Genomic DNA, 20,175 nt, shown 5'->3' with positions numbered 1-20,175 from the left:
GCTTCAAAATTCGATTAATGTTCTCTTAAAGAAACATGTCGTATGAGTAATATATTGCGAATGAGTAATAAAATTACAAAATTTTGAGATTTTAAGTTTTCCTATAAATCTTTAATGTAAAAAAAAGATTTGATTTCCTACTTTGGCATCTGTAAGTCCACCCTACGGCACATTCCCCGAGTACTTGGACATGCAATCAATAAAGATTTTATTTTGGGAGTTGGGGTGGCGGGTGTTTTGTCGCGATGCGGCAACAACAGCTGTTGCAACGCCAGACGACCCCCCAAAAAAACGAACAGCAGCAGCAGCCAGACGCCGGCAAATGGCGAACGGCAAACGGCGGACCTCATCATCAGCATACACCCGTTTCAAGAAGGCAAGGCAATCAATGCACTTCTGGCCATGTGCCAAGTTTCTCTTCGGTAAAATCCGCCAGTCGAGACGAGAGTCAGTCGAAAGAGCGAAACCAGAAGTGTATAAGAGTAGGTTTGGGTTTGGGCTCGGTCTCGGTCTCGGTTGAGAAGTTGTAGTTAAAATAAAGTTCAACTCGTTTTGTTTTTAACTTCTCGAAACTCGGACTATTCGGACTTTATTTTCGGAACTACATAACTTACAGAAGTAAGTAAGTACATCTATTGCCTGCATTTTGTTGCCGTATAAAATTTATTTATTGTTTTATTTAGCTACATATTTACTATGTTAAATTTAAATATATAAAAATATATTTAATTATTTGTTTAAAAGAAATATATTTGATATGAAATAAAATAGAAGATTAACTAATTTTTGTTTTCGATAGTTATTCCTTAATAAACTTGAAATTACAATGTTTAACATATTAACTCAAATTGATAGAATTAATTTTGTTTATAAACAAAAACATTTTTAGATAACCCGAAAAACAGAGATGTTTTGTTACATCTTGATCAAAAGTCTGGATATGGTAAATATTTTAAATAAAGCTGTACATTTTTATTTTTTTTTATAAGAGATTTAGAGTAGCTTCAAGTCTCCATACAACATGAACGAATCATTGAAGTGCAGACTTTTCGAGTTTTGCCGCGTCACTCGTTTATCCAAAGCACCCACACTGCCGCACTCTCACACACCCATAAACACACACACAGTCGGCCGTGGAGCAACAACAATATTGAGCAAGGTGCGCTTAACTGGCCGCTCTTTCGATTCGTTTTTTCTCCGTTTCAGTTTATTTCTGGCTCTCGTGCAAAGCGCAACGTATAGCGGACATATCGCATATAGTATCCGTATCGGTTCAAATCGGGACAACTTTGTCTTTGCTGCGTGTGTGTGTGTGTGTGTATGTGTGTGCCTGAGTGTGTGTTTGTGTTTTCGATGCAATGGTTGTACCTATTTGAAGCGCAAAATGCAATATTTACTATTTGACAAACGCAGATGAATCACAAGGCGGCACAGAACAAGTCATTAGAATTCCCCGAGATAATTTCATTTATTGAATAATTTCAAGAGGAACTGATCTATAAAATCCCACTTCCTACGACCGTGCCTTTAAAATCGGCTCAGTGATTTATGTGTAGGTGTGTGGGTGCAGTGCATAAATAATATACAATACATAAAATTTAAACAAATAAAGGCTGTTAAAAGATCGTAAACTCGAGATCCAGCAAGTGCCGAAATCAGTGCTAAAGTGAAATTTCTTTGTACAAACAAACAAAACCGTTAATTGCCAACGCCATTCTTTTAAAGTCCACTTTTGTAAAGTGTGTTCGTGTGTGTGTGGTTGTATATTTTAAGTGCCTATGTTATTTATTTCTGTTGTTTATAGTTTTTTATAGCTTATTCATATGTTAGTTTGTATATTTTATGGCCTGACATTCTTATCCATTATAATGATGAACTAAGCCGTTGAGCTTATTTTAATTGGTTTAACTAGCTTCAGACATTATAATTTTCATCATTTAAAGAGAAGGTCTACCAACAAAAATCCTTTCACTTTAAGGCCAAAAAGAACCCAACAAGTTGAAGGCATTTCCCACTGTGATAGAGCTGTTAGATCGTTTATGAGGTGCAGGCCTCACAATTCATTGTTCATTAATAATGAACAATTAAAGTGGCTTGGCATTCGTAGGCACCCAAAGATTCCATGGCCTAAACGAAAGACACACAAACCAAAATAAACGGAACCCTTTCACTTTAAAATCCACAGAACCCCAAAGATCGAGCGTGCAAATAAAGCGACGAAAACGAGTTTCGCAAAAGAGCAGAAGCAGAGCCGAGCCAAGCGGCCATATTCCATATCGAATAACCGACCAATAAAGTGTTACTTGGCTAAATCCAACTAGCTCCGTTGCAGCGACGCGGTGGCCTATATTCAAAATAGATCAGAGATCGTCGGCAGCTGCATCACAAAGGCTGGAGGAGATGAGGCGGCGATGAGGAGAGGACATCGCCATGTGAGAAGAGCCAAACTAGTTTCCCATTTGCGCGCTTATGCTAAGTAATAATAATAAATAAGCGCTCAGTCGTTGTTCGCCGTTCGAGAAGTGACCTAAAAATACTGGTTTCGAGTGCGGTTTGGCGTGAGAATAGCAACGACTAACTGGCAATGGCCACAACCGCCGGATCGCCAGCCGTGGTGGTGAAGCGGCCCGGACCGCCAGTGCCACCCAGGCCCAAAGCAGCCCAAACCCAATCGGCGGCCAATGGAGCCCCACCGATCATCCAGAAGAAGCCCACCTTCGTGAGCCAACTGAGTGCCGTGGGTCGCACTCTGGTCTACAAATCTCCGACTGTAAATCTGGCCAAGAAACAGGCCCAAACCCAGACGCCCACGACGGCGCTAGTAGCTCCTCCTCCTCCGGTTAAGCCCCTTAAACTGCGTAAGGCCCCCGATGTGCCAACTGCCAAACCGCGGGAGGCTATTACCTCAGTGGTCACGGTCAATCGTCACAACTCGATAAGCGTGATCGGGGGTTCCCCGCAAACCACGCCCCGCAAGGACACCCGCTTGAGCCTGGGCAAGGTGGATTTCGAGCGGGCGGGTCTTCAGCCGGCCAGCCAGCCTCTACCCAGACCCCGCAAGATAGTCCAACTGCCCGTGGCCACTCTGGATGTGGAGGATATACCAGTGGCAGCCAGCAACCCATCTACTGGCCTCTTCAGAAGATCCAAAACCACACTAGATGGCTGTCAGAAGGAGGCGGCACCAGCTCCACACAATGGAGGATTCCTGGCCGGCCGAACTGTGGAGATCAAGAACAATCTGAAGAACGCCGCAGAGCGACTCTTCTCGGAAATAATCATCAATCAGGGCCAGAAGCAGACCGCCACCGATACCACCATTATAACCAAGCACGAGGCCTTGAAGCAGGAGTCCGATGTTCTGACCATCCAGGCCACGGGCAACTGCATGAGGATCAATGTGAGTGGGGGCCAGGGCCAGACCAGCACCATGAAGAGCTCGATCAGCGTGGGCAACACGCCGCAGAAGAAGCAGGCCTTCCACGAGATGCTCATCTCGGAGCTGGCTGCCATGAGGAACAAGTCCTGTTCCCTGGAGCAGCTGCCCACCAGCAAATCCCTTTCGCCACCGATAACATCCACTCCTAAGAGTGTTCTATCGCGCCGGCGTTATAACTCCATCGATGATGCCGACACCGAGGACGTGGATGCGGACAATGTGGAGGATGCCGATGGGGATGTCGACGAGGAGGATACACTAACCTATGCGGTGAATAAATCGCTAAAGGAGAACGCCGGCCAGGAGGGTGTGTCCTTGAGGAAGCGCTGTCCATCGGGCTGCTCCACGGATTCATCGCCCTACGGCACGGAGCGATCCCAACGCATCCGCACCTCGGATTGGATCGAGGTGGGCGACAATGGCACCGCGGTGACTCTGACCAGCTGCCACATCAGCCTCGAGGATTCGGGCATGGAGGATGAGGAGCGGCTGGACGACATGTCCTCGGGAGTGGGCGACAGTTGGGACAGCGTCAAGGAAGCGGAGACCGAGAAGCGTTCTCGCAATGGAAAACGGTGAGTCTTAAAAAACGCTATGTTAATAATTTGAATTTTTTAAGCTTAAATAATGCTTTTAACTTAGTACGACTTTGGTACTTTAAATACAAGAAAACTCTTAAGATTTTAAAAATATTATCATCGTTTTACAGGTTTGATTTATTATGAATGTTAATATATCTAAAATAAGATTTTCAATAATTACAATTATTATTTAAAAGTATCGCTGTCATAAAACAAAATTTTATTTAGCGAATTAAAACCTATTATATTTTGCTATAATAATACTATAGCTTTTCAATTACTAATGGATTGAAAATTTATGAAAGGGAGTTAATGTCCATTAGCGCCACAATAAAAACATTTATTGTTTTTGCCTATTTATTTATTGCTAATGAATATGCAAATTCGCATTAGGTAAAGGAGAAGAAATGGAAGACATATAATGCTCTAGCTTTATGGGAGATCGGTTTGGAGGTCGTAACAGTTTTGAACTGAATATGACTTTGGCACACCATATCGAATGGTCGGCATTTGCCTATCTGGATCTCGTTATTGAGCTACCGCAATTAGTTCACCGAGTTTCGCTGGGCTCCATTGACATGGTTTTGATCGACCGTGCGCCTCCCACGGAATCCTCTTCATCTTCATCATCATCATCATCTTCACGTGCAACTGGTATATATTTGGACTGGGACTATGCCTCCATTGTCTCTACCATAGCTCGCATCGCACACTTTCCGAGTGAGATCTCTCACAGAAGCGGGCTTGATGGTTTACATTAATTTATCTGTGCTGACATCATTTCGAATGTGGTTTTGTTGCATGTTGCACATTGCAGATTGCACATTGCATGTGCGAGCTTTTGGGTTCGCAATTGCCGCAAGTAGTCGCCGCAAAGGCTTGCGATATTAACAATTTAGGTTTACTTGTTAGTATTTTGAGCAGCAAAAACAGCAGAATCGAAGTGGCCAAAAACCCGTTTTGAGGCGCTCTTTTACGACTCCAAAGATTGGGATTTTAGCGGGAACGTGTAAGGGTACGGGTACACACAATGGGCCTGTGTTTATATTAACATATAAAAATACTTATATGTATTCCGCTTGCAGTACGTGTTTGTCGCGGCGAAAAGTGATTATCGTGACTCACAGTGCTTGGCATTTGCGCCATCGCACACACGACCAAGATACTTCATATATCGTGCATATATGTATATTCCAATATTTGCTTATTCACACGAAGTATAGCTTTCATTGGCAGGCCATCAGAATGGCCGATAGAAGCTGGCTTTACACCGTCAATAAATCACGAGTTAATAGTCTCTAATCAAGTGGGTTTCTTGTTAGAAAGCTGATAGTGTTCGACTGCATAAAAATCAGTTTCAGACTTACATTTTAATAGATATTAACTTGTAGCATAGGATTGAAACCCTCTTTGACATAAAGAAAATAAAAAGTAGTCATTTAATAAGTTTACTTACTAACTAACTACCAAAATAATGGTTGAAATAAAGTTTAATTTAATTTTGGTGGATACAAGACTATATTTCCATAAAAGGAACTTGTATTATTCATGAAATATGCATAAGATGCGGAGAAAAACTTAAAATCTGTTCATGCATTACATATGTAATTGCGTTAAAATAATTTTGAAATAACTTGCTCTGACTCTCTTTTCTCATGCAATCATTTTGTGCCGATAATAATGTATTTCAATTTATCTATTACTCACTCAATCAATGCATATTTAAACGAACATTGTCGAGAAGTCATTTCCTACAGCGAAATGTAACTGGCAAATTGCATCTTTCAAATGCCTGAACGTGTAGATTGGGTCTTATGCATATGAGGTGATTCAGAGATAAGTGCAGTCGCACATATATATATAAGTACATCTATATCTATATCTATATATATTTCCATGGCATATCGGCTGTGGCTAACTGTTGCAACCTCGACGCAAGCGTTATAAAATAAATTCAATCACACGGCGAAAGCAACATTGCATCCAGTTGTTGCTGCTTCGATTTCAATTTGCATAATGGTTGGTTGCCGTTATCAAGAATGGTTTATGTTTACGTTTACCGTTTCCTCGTACTTCTATATATAGATTGCTGGTACTTTGGTTTACAAGTTTGAGTAAAAGTCGTAAAACTTTTATAAAGGCATTTCCGGGAATTTATTTCTATGTTATTGCACACAAAAATTTCATTCACTCATTTTATTGTAGTTTATTGAAGTTTAAAGAACTTACCTACAAAGTTTTTCTTTGGAAACCGCGCTTAATTGTCATTTATAAGCAATTATTAAAAGCAAAATGGAATTGGATTGTTTGCATGTGGTAATGTCTTGAATAACGACGATTGCAACTTGATTATTGCTTCGCATTACTTGTTGTTACCAATCATTTTCCAACATAATTTTCTGAGAATTGCAAGGCGAATGAAAGCCAAACACAAAATGCAGATCGTGATTTACATATCTTCGAAATTTAATGTAAATGCATGCCGTTTTTGAAACCCATTATAGAAACGGTAGGTTTTTTTTTTATTGACTGGTACCTGCGTTCGATTTAAGAGAGATTTTGTTCGGTCAAAAGTTCATTTATATTAAACAAGGGGCAAGGTGATTAGCAGACCAAACATGAAAGCTTTCACCGAAATTTTTATAGTTATCAACATATACGGGTAAATAAGTTTACATTCCATACAGCATTTATAAACATTTATTTGTTGAATAAAGCGATTGAAGGTTTATAAACCTTTCTAAATGGTTACTCTGTCTTTTGAATTACATATACAGTATAATATACTATACTGCATAGACTGGAAATAAGCCAAAAACTGGGCACAGAAACACCTTCGACTACGATTAAAATCATGGCCGCTTCGGAGGCTTGACGGCTGTCAGCCACTCAGTAGTTTCAGGTGGCGGAGTTGTAATTTCTGTGTTTGCCAAAGATATACAAGTCAGGTTTTTGAGGCTGTTACGAGTGTGAGAACCGTTAAAGTACGACCAGTGACTCGACAAAGCCCTCAACTCGGCCTAACTGACTGACTTTCTGGCATACGCGTACGTGTACGAGTATTTCTGCGTAATATGCTTCTGTTTCACTTGGCTAGCAGCTAAATATCCCAAGATGATGATGATGATGATGCGACAGATACCCAAAGTTCAACTACCCCTTTGTTCTCTCTCCCCAGGAAAGTATCAGGTCAATGGATCTTAAGCTGTCCCCTCTAAAGTACAACCTTTCGAAAAGAAACTTCTGGAAAAGATCAAGTCAATTAATTGCATGATTAGTGATGTGTTTACCACTTGTACCAGAAATGAATGCCCAAATGAGTGTTACTAGTTTACAAGGTGAGGAATACAGACCAAACCAACTTTGCCAAAAAGTGGCCAAAATACCCGAAGACACTATAAACTTGATTTTAACGGAAAACAAAACTCGCGGAAAAGCAGCCTGGACCTGGAAGCCAAAAGTGGATGAAGTTTGTGGACTCTACTCCACTTCGCCTACGAGTGTGGCTTACATAAACCGAAAACTTTGAGCACACATTTATTTGTATGCTCCGTACAGTTTATAATGAAATTTTGCAGCACAAGCTAATGATATAATCTAGGCTTTGCAACAGGAAGTAGAGGTGTTAGATTTAAGGGTTTTATTATATTTATTACTTTTAAAACTAAGGCAGTGGCCCTGAATAACCAGATGTTTATGCACTTGAGTATTGGTTACACAAAGCCTAATTTTACTTACTTTTCGATCGAACTTCATATGATTTTGGCGTTCAGAGCTCGTTTCTCATTTAATTTGCCCCCGCTCTGCATTTGTTTTACCCTTATTTTTTTTTTAAATTTTTTAATGCCAACAACTCCACGCAGATGTCTGGCCAAAAATAGCAGCCTGAGCCAAGCTGGCGCAGATTTGTAGATTTGTATCTCAAGTGCGCGAGTATTGCCCAAGTTTCCTGTTCCGTTCGGTGGTCAAGTGGATGGATTTATTCGTTTGTGGTTGCCAAGCTGCACACTGAACATTTTACTTTCACATAAGGAAATTTTAATGGCACTTATGTATTTTTCATATGGGTGTTTTTATTTTTACGCCTAGGTAAAAAATGTTTAGACAAATCGATTTTGGAACCACTTAAAGTTTTGATAGGCAGACTTTATAGTTGTCTTTGACTAACATGTTCCAATTTTAAAATCTAAATTTAATAACAACATTTTATTTAAAGAAACTTTTGATAGCGAGAATTCAAGGTTTATAGACTAATGCGTCCATTTAAATTTTTTCTCTCTTACAAATTTGATTGTTGATCTTAATTGGTATGGCTCGATTGTTTTAAAAGGCAATTAATCATCAAAGTCCCTCTTTCGAATTGTTACTTGTGATTTTTTAATGGGATCAATAGCGTGTCTTGCATATTTTTGGTATTCTCGAAAATGTCCCGCTCGCATTGCGGTGCTTTCGCTTTTGAGGCTCCGGCAAACAAAGTCTCAGCAGTGGTCTTATGCCGACCGATATCATGCTATATGCGGACCGAACATAGCTATGATGAACAATCTGCATAAATTAAGCCATTCGATGAGCTATTTGTAATTTGTAAGGCGGTGTAAGGTGGCTATTGGCCGGCTTTGGCTTCGTTCTACTAATCAGGAAACCGAAATCAAAATTTCGCTTTTTGTTGGATTCGAAAGAGAAACGCGCGACTAATCGTATGTCGCACAACACAATTTATTTGGGTAACTAAACCGCTCTAGTCGCTCGCTCATTTGCATACTATTGGTATATTTGTTTAGAAACTCTTCGGGCAGAGGCGAAATAAAAGTTAGAAAATAGAAATTTATGGGCTCTGCGGTGAGTAGTTGGTGGGGTATTTTGAATGAAAGCGAAAACGCTTCGATATGAGCGATTTTGTGATGGTTTCTTGTTTTTTTTTTTGTTTGGGAGTGGCTCACGTAAAAGGGCGACAATACGTGAGTAACTGGCGATAATAACTCCCACTCTCCCAAGACTATGGTACTATCCAACTCAGCAACGTCTCACTTAATTTGCACCGGACTCTTCGGCTTCGGCTGTCTTCTGCGTAGAAAGACAATGGAAAACGATGCCTTATTAGAATGCGTGAGAAAGTTACTGTGAGAAACTGGAACCCGATTGTGGCGCCAATTCCCAACTTGAGGCGGCGTTATTAGTCTTTACCGTGCCCTCATTAAATGGCTGAGAAAGAGTCTCCGTCTTAAAGAACTGACCCACAGATTTCTACGCAGCCATTTAAATTCCCCTTTTTTATCACCTTCTCAGGCAACTTGCCACTTGAGTGCCATTTGTTTTGCCAAGCATTTAGCCAAGGAAAGCTCATAAATGTGTGGTGAAATTTTTGGGTCAACTATTGGTATTATGATCACGTAGCCTGTCGAGAAATCGCCATGGCGCTAATATATATATATATATTGCATTGTTCTGCTGAGACATCCTGCAATGTGCGTGCTCCGATTCGCCACCTGCGCAATTGTCTGTATAATTCGCCCATTCCCCATTCGATGCACTTCTTCTGTGGGTCACAGCGGATGTCGTCGGCAATGCGTGGATCTGATTCTACCCGGTTTATATATAGACTGCCGCATTCCGCACGCTCCCAATTCGCTTTGGTCTCTCTGGCCGAGCAAGGCTAAGACTGAACAAAAAAAAAAGACAAAAAAACACAAAAAAACAACAAGCGTTGTTGGGGTCCGAAATAAGACAAATTTGACGGCTGCATCACTTGCCATCATGTTCGGATATTTCTGAATGGGAATGGGCACAATTCCTCTGCGCCAGAATCTCAGCTATTCTCTGTTATTGCCGGCTATACGGATTGCCCTAAGGTCTCGTTGAAGAGCTGCCTGATTACTATGTTTCGTACATGATGTACTACAGCGGCGCGAGCGTGTTATTTTGTTATGTCTAAAAATATCTGGAAATCCGCTGGTGACAGGGGCGCTACAGGGTGCTGCAAGGCTGGGGATCTTATGGATCATCTATGAAGATTTTACGACGGTGTTCAAGAAGGTTCCAAAAAGAGGTAGGGGAGATTTCATAACAACATTACAGATCTAAAGATTAAAACCATTTTAGTGCCCTTTAAATTTGATCGATACGTTTTTTGGTACTAAAGATTTTAGTTTAATTTCAAACTTAAGTTTATTCTTAAGTGTTTTGTTGATTACTTTAAAGATGTTCAGTAAAGTCAATCAGTATTTAGCAAATTATATGTTGTAGCTTAATAATTGTGATATTCTCTTCCTGAAGATAATACCCATTACATTTAATGGGCATGTATAAAATGGTTTAATTTCTAATTTAATTTCTTACCTTTGACTACAAATATTAAATGCCTAGTAAAGTTAATAAAAAACTTTGAAATAAATCAAAGATGGAATAATGCCCCTTTAGTACACATTAAAATTAATGGGTATTTAAAAAATGGTTCCGATAGTAAAACTATAATGTCTTGCCTAAATTGAGTCTAGTAATCACGGTGAATAGTAAACAATTTAAAATATATGATAAAGAATCGCTTAAATATTGCCTTGTAATCCCAAAATAAAGTTAAACAAAAGATATTTGCTTGAAAAAGATATAGATGCCATTGAGCTTGTCAAAACCATAACCAAATATTCAATAGAAAAATCTGTTTACGATAATCTTCAAGTTGTTAAATCCAATAATAAATGAAAGTAAACAATTCCCACTTTTCGAGTCCATATACACCCTGTTTGTCATTTTATTTTTTTATTAAATAAATTTGCTCATTTCTTATATATTTTTATTTTTGTCTCGATTCCCAATTCTCACTCTCGTGAGTGCTCACCGATCGCGTGGCATTCGTGTCTCTGTTTTGCTGTTTTGCTGTTTTGGGGCTCCTTGGGGCTCTCTCTTGGGGGATTTGGGTGATTTGGGTGATCCAACGTGGCCGAAAGTGGCAGCATTTAATTTTTAGTTGCACGCGAATTTCGCAGCGAAACAAACAATATCCACGCCAAACGGAACTAGGAAACATAGATTATATGTTCATTTTTCCCATACTGTTTGTACAAATCGTAATTTGTGAGTACGCGCTGAATCGCAGACCCTTTTCATGACAATGTTTACGCAGCTGTGTGAATTCTTCAGATAAAAATGACAGATTAGCGAACCAAATTAGACATGCTGCGAATAGTAAAAATAATATCTTTTCCGCTGCCTCTGCTTCGCAAAATAAATACAAGAAAAAATCCAAAGATTTCGTGTTGATTTGTGTATTGTTTTAAAAAAAAAATGTTGCCACAGTGTTTTTCCAATGTGTTATTACTTCACAACATCGGCTATTTGAAAAGTAACAACTTGCGGATTCGTATGATATACATGTGTTTTCATTAACCGACATGTGAGACATTTCAGATAAAGACATCATTTACGTTTGTATAAAATCATTTTCGTTGACCTCCAGCCTTGCCCTGCGCAGAAAATTGCTTTTCCCAATGTTTTTGTGAAAATCTCATGACGTAATATCAGTTCAGTAGAAAATCAAAATAAATTTATGATTATGATCAGTTGTTAAATTCTTTGTTTTAATACTGGTTGAAAGAATGCACGTTTCTCTAAATATTCTATTTAATTATGCATCACGAAGGGATGGATATACATAAAGCTTCAAACATCTGCCGACAAATTGAATTTGCATATTCAAAATAGTTTGACGTGTGGGTCGAAATAAGATGAAAGGTGTTGATTATGGCTATGAAAATAGCCGGTGAGCCCTATAGATCTAATATAGAGCCAGCCGAACTTTATTAAGCTAAACGACCTTTTATAAAAAGCCCACCATAAATGTTATGACAAGTTGATTACACAACGTGTTTGAACTAGTACAAATTACTATCTACATATAAATACATTTTAAAAATATTAGAATAGAAGATGTCTGTATATCGAAGACAAGCACAAAATATGAATTGCTGTGAAAAATTTACAATTTTCATATCGATTATTTGTTTACAGCAAACTTAAGTCGCCATTAAGACTAAATGAAGTCACAAAACTAAATTACCTCTTGCATTGACCACGTTTTTGTTTCTGTATTATGGCCTTTGATGCAACTGACTGAACAGACAGTTTAACAAATTTTTTGAACTCGTTTGTTGCTAGCATTCTAAAGCCATAAGTTGATGGCCTTCGTGTCTGGTTTCTTTTACGAATGGAGTTGTGCTTGCATTATGTACATAACTTTATATTTTTCGCATACCTGGCCAAGTTCTCGTGTATCTTTATACATGTGAATGCCTGTGCTAATATTACAGATTGAGATTGAAATGCCATTCTTTTTATATCAGAGAATTGCGAACTGTCTGCGCTTAGCCTATAATTTATAAATTCTTTGTTCTGCTTAAGTCAAGAGATAAAAAAGTCAGAAAGAATTTAAAATGTTGTTAGTTTTATCTGCTTAGCCAACAACTGATAATACACTGATAATACCAATCACCTTTTGCGCTGCTTTGTTTGATGTTCCTGTGCTTTCTGTTTGATTATCTGTTGACATAATGGTATATATATTATATATAATATTTCTTAGAATCTACATTGCAATATGTCGACAATAAAAATCTTTGCAGCTTATGTCATTAGCTTCTTGTTAGAAATAACACAAATAAGCCAAAACATTTGCTGTGCCTAACCAACATCTGATAAAACCCCAGCTGAAAGAACCCATCACCTCATCCATCCACTGTTCTGTGTTCTGTATTCCGTTGCTGTGTTCTGTTCTCTGTTCAAACTAAGGAAATGCGTTAAGACTTAGAAATCGATCGGCTTTACGCTCCAATATGAATTCTAAACGATCCACCTATCTTATCCGCAATGGAAACTTTGCAGCTAATGTCATAGGTCGTTTCAAGCGCCATCTCATAAAGTCACCGAAAATGTCCGAGGACCTGGACGAGCTTTTCCTGTCGCCGATTCCGGCGCCCTCGGCCGTGGAACTGCAACAGTGCATCCTGTTTGGGTTCCGGCGCCGCCTCCATCCCGCCCAGATTTTCGAGGAGTGCCGCAATGCCTTCGGGCCCTTCTGCCCCAGTGCCGAGTACGTGGCCAGGTGGTATCAGCGTTTCCAGGACGGATTCTTTAACTTGGACGAGAAGGATGACGAGGAGCTGAGGATCGGGCGAGGTGAAACCCCAACCACCTGCAGTGACTACGAGGATGAGAGTGATTTTGGTGAGGCGGTGACGGTTTTGCCCCTGGTTCTAAACGAAATGAGCGATCGAAATGAGGAGGATAATGATGATGAGGATTTTGATAAGGAGAGTGATGATGGTCTAGATGGTCATGTGATTGGTTATTGGCAAGGTTATGGCTATTTGGGTGGCAAGCAAAGGTATAGTTGGGTTGGAAATAAATTGTATGTACTGTCTCTAGATTGCGCTACTTCATATGACTAACTTCTGTCTTCTATTATCTTATACTTGCAGTGGAAATTCGGCTTGCGAGCTGCCACCGCTGCCAAAATCGCTGATTGGCTTCAATAAACTACTGTGCTCCGATTCGGGACTCCTGAGTGATGTGGAGGGAAATGCCAACAGCAGTGAGATCAGCCAAAAACCAAACGAAAGTGTCGTCCAGGACAGCAATGAGAATGCCATCGACAAGTCACTGCCCGCATCGCCGAACGGAAATACGGCAATACCAGCAATAGCGGCGAAATCCGAAGCGAAATCCCCCAGCTTATCCGCCAAAGGAAACCCCCAAGCAGTCGAAGCAGGCAGCACTCTGGATGCACAAATTGCGACGCTGCGGAAGGAAATGGTAAGATCTCAATCATATTTTATTGCACTCATAATTGTAAATGTAAACTAAACCAGCATTGGTTGAGATAGAAGAGCATAGGTTCAAGATATGATTTTAAGTGGTTTTTAAGCGGACATGATGCTGAAGATCTTTTAAACAAGTGTCTTTAAGACTTTACTTCAATATCACACATAATTTTAAATTGGTTTGTTTTTTGCTTTCTTTATAATATAAATCAATTTTTTATATAGAAACCCAAATTAATAAAAATACATTAAAGTGGATTTCAAGCAGACATGCCTTATTAAGATCTTAATTCAATACCACAAACAATTCTAAATTGGTTATTATTTAGATAGGAATTTAGGTTTGTTTATATTTTGTAATAAAATAAATACCTATAAAACCATTTATATGAAAATACACTTCAAGTGTAAGTGTAAGCAGGAAAGATATTGTTGCTCTATTAATCTTAAGACATTAGAACATACTTTTATATCACACATAATTTTTAATGGGTTATTCTGTAGTCAGGACTTCAAGTTTGATTATGTTCTTCTTTTAAAGATAAATATTTAAAGCTCTACCTTTTAAGACGACTTTTAAAAAGGGCACCTTTTGTTTCACCATACTCGTTCTGAAATGAACTTGTCTTAAATATTTCCCATGACTCAGTTTTAAAATAAATGATTTCAAAATATTTGCAATTTAATCGCCCCGCTTAGCGAGCAAAACCAGTTCTCTGACGTACAAAGTTATTTTTATTTGAATGTTGTCACTCTTGTGCCGCAATCTAACACACTTCTTAAGGGTAAGAGAGCTGCATTTGGAAGTGAACTTTATTGACCTGCCTTGGTAAACTTTAGCTCAGCCGCCTAATACCAAACTTCTGCGAGTGGTGGGCAAAGTCTATGTTGGCCAAACCTTTCACATTTAATTTTGCTAGCTGGCAGCAGCATTTGTTCAATACTTATAGCCTATAGTATTATGGCCGTAAGAACCTGTTTAATACTCGCTTAGGCGTAGGTGTAAATACCCCAGTAAGCCTTGAGTTAGGAGCGGCCATTTTCTGTATAGTATTGTCTCGGATCAAATCAAAACCAAACCAAACCAAACCAAAGCAAAGTCTTCTGAATAAAAACGCTGACTTTTTCGTGCTGCTCCGATTTAGACGTCGATCTGTGGCGGTGGTGAACAATTGAAAATAAATACTAAATTGTGCACCATTTAAAGCATTTTGCGCAATTTGCATGTCTGCTGTTGTGCAATATGGCTATTGAGATTTGGCCAAGTCTTGGGCTCAAATGGCACTATTTGTGGGCCACATTTCCCGTGTAATATTGACATTACTATTATTATTATTATTCGTTTAACGCATTTCATATGAGTAGTTCTATTAGCTGTTACATTAAAGTTTCCTTCAGTTCGCCAACGCAGGCCCAATGACACTTTAATTGGTCATTGTATTTGCCCAACCATTTATTATCGTGTGTTATTTCTGCGAGGCATTTAAATTTATTCGTTGCCACAATAGCGATTTGTTTATCTAACTCTACCGGGGTTTAGTCATTTTCTGGCCAAGTTGGGCCAAAAACTTGTCGAAATGCCATTAGGGGGAAGATAAGCCCCGGTTGTTTAGACAACATTGAAAAGAAAACACTAGTTTCTTGGAAAAATAGATTTCGATCAATAGGGAAGTGTTTTTTTATTTATTTATTTTTTAAACTAATTAATGGTTAGGGTATCCGTTTGCTGACCTATCTGAACTATCTCTCCTTGGTTTTCGCAAATGTTTCGGTCGGTTGATTAACGATTCAAGCTCCGATCGTTCAGTTCGGTGGGTGTGTAAGCCAGTAAGTATGGGTATGGGTATGGGCATAAGTCCGGTGTGTGAATGTGTTTTGCAATTATGTTAGTTGGCCGCTTTTGCTTTCGAATGGCGAGCCGGCAAAAGGCAGATATTGAGTGGTTAGCCTTCTTGGTGAACCCAAGATATCGATATGGATATGCATTGTGCTCAATCACGTCTATTTATGTGCACTGTATTTGATATAAAGCCGCTTTTACTCACTCTATTTCGAACACGAATTGAAAGTAAATATTTGCTGAAGGTCAGTGCGGTAGTTGGTTGCTATTATGTTATTAGATCAGCTTTCAGTTGAGGGCACAATGGGTTTTTGACTTGCCACCTAAAAGGCGATTATCCATTCTAACCACATAAATAATAATAATTTCAGAAAAGATTTGTTATTACTTTAGGCTAGTTTATTATTTTTATTTGAAAGGGTAGTATTGCTTTTATCCCAAACAATAACCACTGACTTTGAAAAACTTTCTAACTGAAATGCAATTATATCTGGGCTTAGTTTTTTTCTACCATCTCTTGAAGTGCAGAACCCATAAAAGCAGAAACCTTGCCTCCAGATTAATAGATGATTGTCAAGTCAAATTAGGCTCAATTGTTAAGCTCGCCATTCCCATCAGTGTTTGCCATCAGCGGCACCATCTCTAATGTGTATGGGTACGCCGGCGATGAAAATGAAGTAATAAACCTGGTTAATGCAATACAACGCATCGCATCGCATTGGGGGGAAATAAAAAGCACCGGGTAATGCCGAGCCACAATGGGAGAAAACAGGAGTAAGACTAATCAGCGCATGCGCAGCCATTAAGCCAGCCAATCCAGCAAGTTGGTAAGTTGGTAAGTTGGCAACTTGGCATCTTGGCAAGCGGGCAAGTAAGCAACAAAGCGAGTCCGCTTCAGCTAATTTAAGTTGCCTGGTGTTTGGCTGTGTTGTTGTTGCTGTTTTCCCAGATACCTCGGTTATGGCAGCAAATTAAATTTATGAACGAAAAAAAAGGCAGCAGCGGCCGCAGCTAAAGTATAGTAACTAAAGAGCCAGCGGACAGCGGACAGTTTGTGAGAAGAAATGCATCAATGCATGAAATGGATTTTTACGGCTTACATAAAATGGCCTTGAACGCGCCGCCCGGCATTCTTTCTCCAGCTCTTGAGATCGTCGGCTGCCGATTAAGCCCGTCTTGGCCAAGAAAGACCCCCATTTGCGGCTAATCGCTTCTCACTTGTTCCACTTTATTTGGCACATCCTATGCGCACCGAGCTCAGTTTATCAGACCGCGAACATGACACGCCAACCTCTTGCCGAGACTTAAAAAAGAGATATATAGTATGTGGGTTCTGCAATCCGTCTATTGCTTCATTTGCCTACCTCTCGAGTTAATTAAATCTCTTGGGGATATAAAAGGGTGAATAAAAGCAATGAATAAAAGCAGTGAATAAAAGCCATGCAGCGTAATTTGTTTGATACACTCGGTTTTAGAAAGCATTAACATTAAATCCATTTCAAAAACAATTTACTATTACAAATATTACAATGGCTAACAAAATATTTCTTATCTCTAAAATTGTTATGTGTTTATGATAGATTTGACATATGCTTTTTGCTATCTTTTTAGTTTGGATATTTTAGAGAAACTTTTTACCTGTAAGGTAGAAACAGATAAAAAACACTTAAAAAGATAAATCATTGATATATGCATAAACGTACGATTCGTTTCCCTATGCTAATTTTAAAATGCGTATACCAAAAGTGATTGTGGCAAATGGCAAGACATCTGGATTGCCTTTCTTTCTACAAATAATTGCTGAAATTCCCGGCTTGTTTTCATTCCTTCCCGTTTCCTGATCTTCCGCATTTTTAGCAAAGGTGCCGCCGTTCAGCTGCAGAGTTCACGCATCAGTGCAGCAATGTTTGATGTAAACTGAATGGCTTCCCGGCTAAAGATAGAACGCGCCACTATTTATCTTGGATCTTGGGCAGATCCATATATATATATAAATATATATACATATATAAACCTATTCAGCGAGAGAGGGCAGTGGCAGCCTTGTCTGGCATTTGCAGCGTTCATTGCCATTTGGCGCTGTTGCATTTAAGAAATACTTTTAGGGCTTCTGCTTGTGTCAAGCCTCCTATTACCACGGGGCATGTAATATAAGCACTTCGCACAACCCTAAGCAATTTTAGCGCAAAGAGCTTAGGGCTAATTAAATTGTCAACCGTATTGATTTGATTTATGACAGAAGTGCATAAAAATAAAACTAATACTGAATCAGATTTGAAATATCATTTAATAAATGAAACTGCAATTGACAAAAAAATGTCTCTGAAAATATAACAATAAACTGGAGTATCGTAAATTGAATTCCATAGGCTCTTAACTCTTGTAAAAACTTTAAATCTTTATTTAATAGATATATATATCATTTACGATTATATATATATTAAGTAGAAATTTGCTTAAAGTGGTTGATTTCCCTAATTGTTGACCCACATTTGCTAGCAGTCTGATTTGCACTTGCTGGTCAAGCCAACTAATGGTATTAGCACAATTCTATGTGGATCAACTTCCCACGGATAACCCTGCAAGTATGTTAATTTGCAACTAATTCACATTCGACCCAAGGCGACGCCCCCGCCAAATGCGGCATTAATCTGGCAAAAACTGGCACACACTTAACGTGGCACACAGCAAATGGTAAAGAGAAAAACCGCAGATAGGCTGTTTTTTACTGCAGAACACGTAGAGATACTTCCTGATTGTTGCGAAAGTTGAGGAAAAGCGAAAAATTAGCAGTTGCAGAAGTATCGAGTGTTGAAGAAGAAACCATTATTGGAAAATTTCTAACCGTATTCTAGTCGGAAGTAAAGAAAATTGAGTTATGCGGTTTTTATAAACCAAAGTTCGCAACCGCAAAGGGAAAGCTTTCCCGTTAATTGATGGTCTACAATATATATATAAATATTTAAAAATCACCTAAGTCATGGTATAATTTATTGAAAAATTCATGAATTTGTGGACTTCCATGTTATTTAAATACGATCTACTTAATTAATAGCATGCAGTTTTAAATCATTTTAATTTGCTTCTGCATCCAATCTGAATGCATAAGCACCCAGGTGGGAGTTAGTTGAAGCGAAAACGCAGGCTTGAGCGGATTTGGCTAATACCACGATGCTGCCGTGGTTGCAGAAAGTTTTTCTTTTGCTGCTTTTCTTTTCGCGCGATATTATGCCGCGATATTAATTGACAAATGAGATTTTTCCTTCCTACTGGACAGCGACAGGGGAACTTTCATTTTGACCACAAGCGTCATGTTGGCGAAAATACAGGCCAAGGCTTTAGGAGGACATGAATATTTGGGATTGCTCATGACCAGCCAAGCCAGACGATATATATTTCGGATAAGACAATCTAAATCTATAAAATGTAAAGTAACTATTTTACATTGATCAATCTATGGATTAAACGAGCAGTAAATATAAAAGTTCGATGAGCTGTGTTTTTCATTTTGTTTAAGTTTAATTTACTACAACACTTTACAGTATAAATATAAGTTATATATCTAAAAAAATTTTAACAAAATTTAAAGTAGCTAAAGTACGCTGATCCTCAAAGTAAAATAAATCCAATGAGAGTCTGGATCTGAAACTGTATTTTTCGTTGTATTTAAGTTAAATTTACTGCATCATTTTGTAGTATATATAAAACTTTGTTAAATTAAATTTAAAGTAACTATTACAGTAACTTTGAAAGTTCCTTCAGCCCTAATTTAAAATGAAATCAAAAAAGATGATGGATTTAAAATTTTACTTAACAATTTATTTAAATGTTATACAACGTTGTTTAATTAATAGAGCTGTCTATTAAGAATAAGTATTTATTTCAATCAACCCATTTATTATAGTTTATAATATATTCCCCTTTTTAATTCCAGAACGGACTGCGTCAACTAGATCTCTCGTTGTTGTCACAACTGTGGGTGCTTAACGAATCGATCCAGGAGTTCCGCGCCCTGATCGAGGATCAGGAGAACGAGGACGAGGACGACGAGGTGGACAATGGCAACGAGGTGGACGAGGAGGGCAACAGCCGGATATCCTCGTCCGTGGAATCGGTGCGGTACGAGGGCGGTGCGGATGCCAGGGCGAAGCATCTGGGAACCATACCAAAGGTCATCACGACACAGCCGAAGGTGCTGCGGGATACGCTGGCCAGTGGCAAGGACCAGAAGCCGGTGCCCAGGATGCGGAGTGCCCCGCCGCCGCCACCACCCGTTGTCCTGCAGTCCGCCTCCGTGGAGCGAAAGCCGCCGGCACCTTCACGGCCCACATGATGTTACCTCTCGGACTTCCTCGCCGGAGTCAGGATGGTCATGTGCAAGGCGATCGTGAGCGATGTGCCCGTGCCCGCCTCAACCACGTCCTCACCCCTCGAAGGAGGAGGAGGAGCTGGGGTTTCCGCCTTTAACCGGGGCGTGGATAGCTTGTCAAACCCGAAGAGCTG

At 39.3% G+C, this 20,175-nt stretch overlaps 1 protein-coding gene across 4 annotated transcripts; it reads left to right on the top strand.

The window, feature by feature from the left end:
* The first annotated feature begins 1,205 nt into the window (after positions 1 to 1,205).
* On the top strand, positions 1,206 to 20,013 carry LOC108148756. Of its 4 annotated transcripts, none has more exons than XM_017275952.2 (4): positions 1,206 to 1,259; positions 2,186 to 4,014; positions 13,491 to 13,824; positions 19,607 to 20,013. In XM_017275952.2, exons 2-4 carry the CDS (start codon positions 2,585 to 2,587, stop codon positions 20,003 to 20,005), a joined length of 2,163 nt encoding a protein of 720 aa, XP_017131441.1. In that variant the 5' UTR covers positions 1,206 to 1,259; positions 2,186 to 2,584; the 3' UTR covers positions 20,006 to 20,013. The 4 variants fall into 4 exon arrangements, with proteins under 4 accessions (XP_017131441.1, XP_017131442.1, XP_017131443.1 ...); XM_017275954.2 differs by lacking the exons at positions 1,206 to 1,259; positions 2,186 to 4,014 and adding exons at positions 10,995 to 11,091; positions 12,895 to 13,420; XM_017275955.2 differs by lacking the exons at positions 1,206 to 1,259; positions 2,186 to 4,014 and adding exons at positions 10,997 to 11,091; positions 12,895 to 13,396.
* Positions 20,014 to 20,175: the final 162 nt, after the last annotated feature.

Source organism: Drosophila elegans, unplaced genomic scaffold (genome assembly GCF_018152505.1).
Source record: "Drosophila elegans isolate 14027-0461.03 unplaced genomic scaffold, ASM1815250v1 contig_476, whole genome shotgun sequence".
Taxonomy (NCBI): Eukaryota; Metazoa; Arthropoda; class Insecta; order Diptera; family Drosophilidae; genus Drosophila; species Drosophila elegans.
This window is presented reverse-complemented; position numbering and strand designations above follow the sequence as displayed.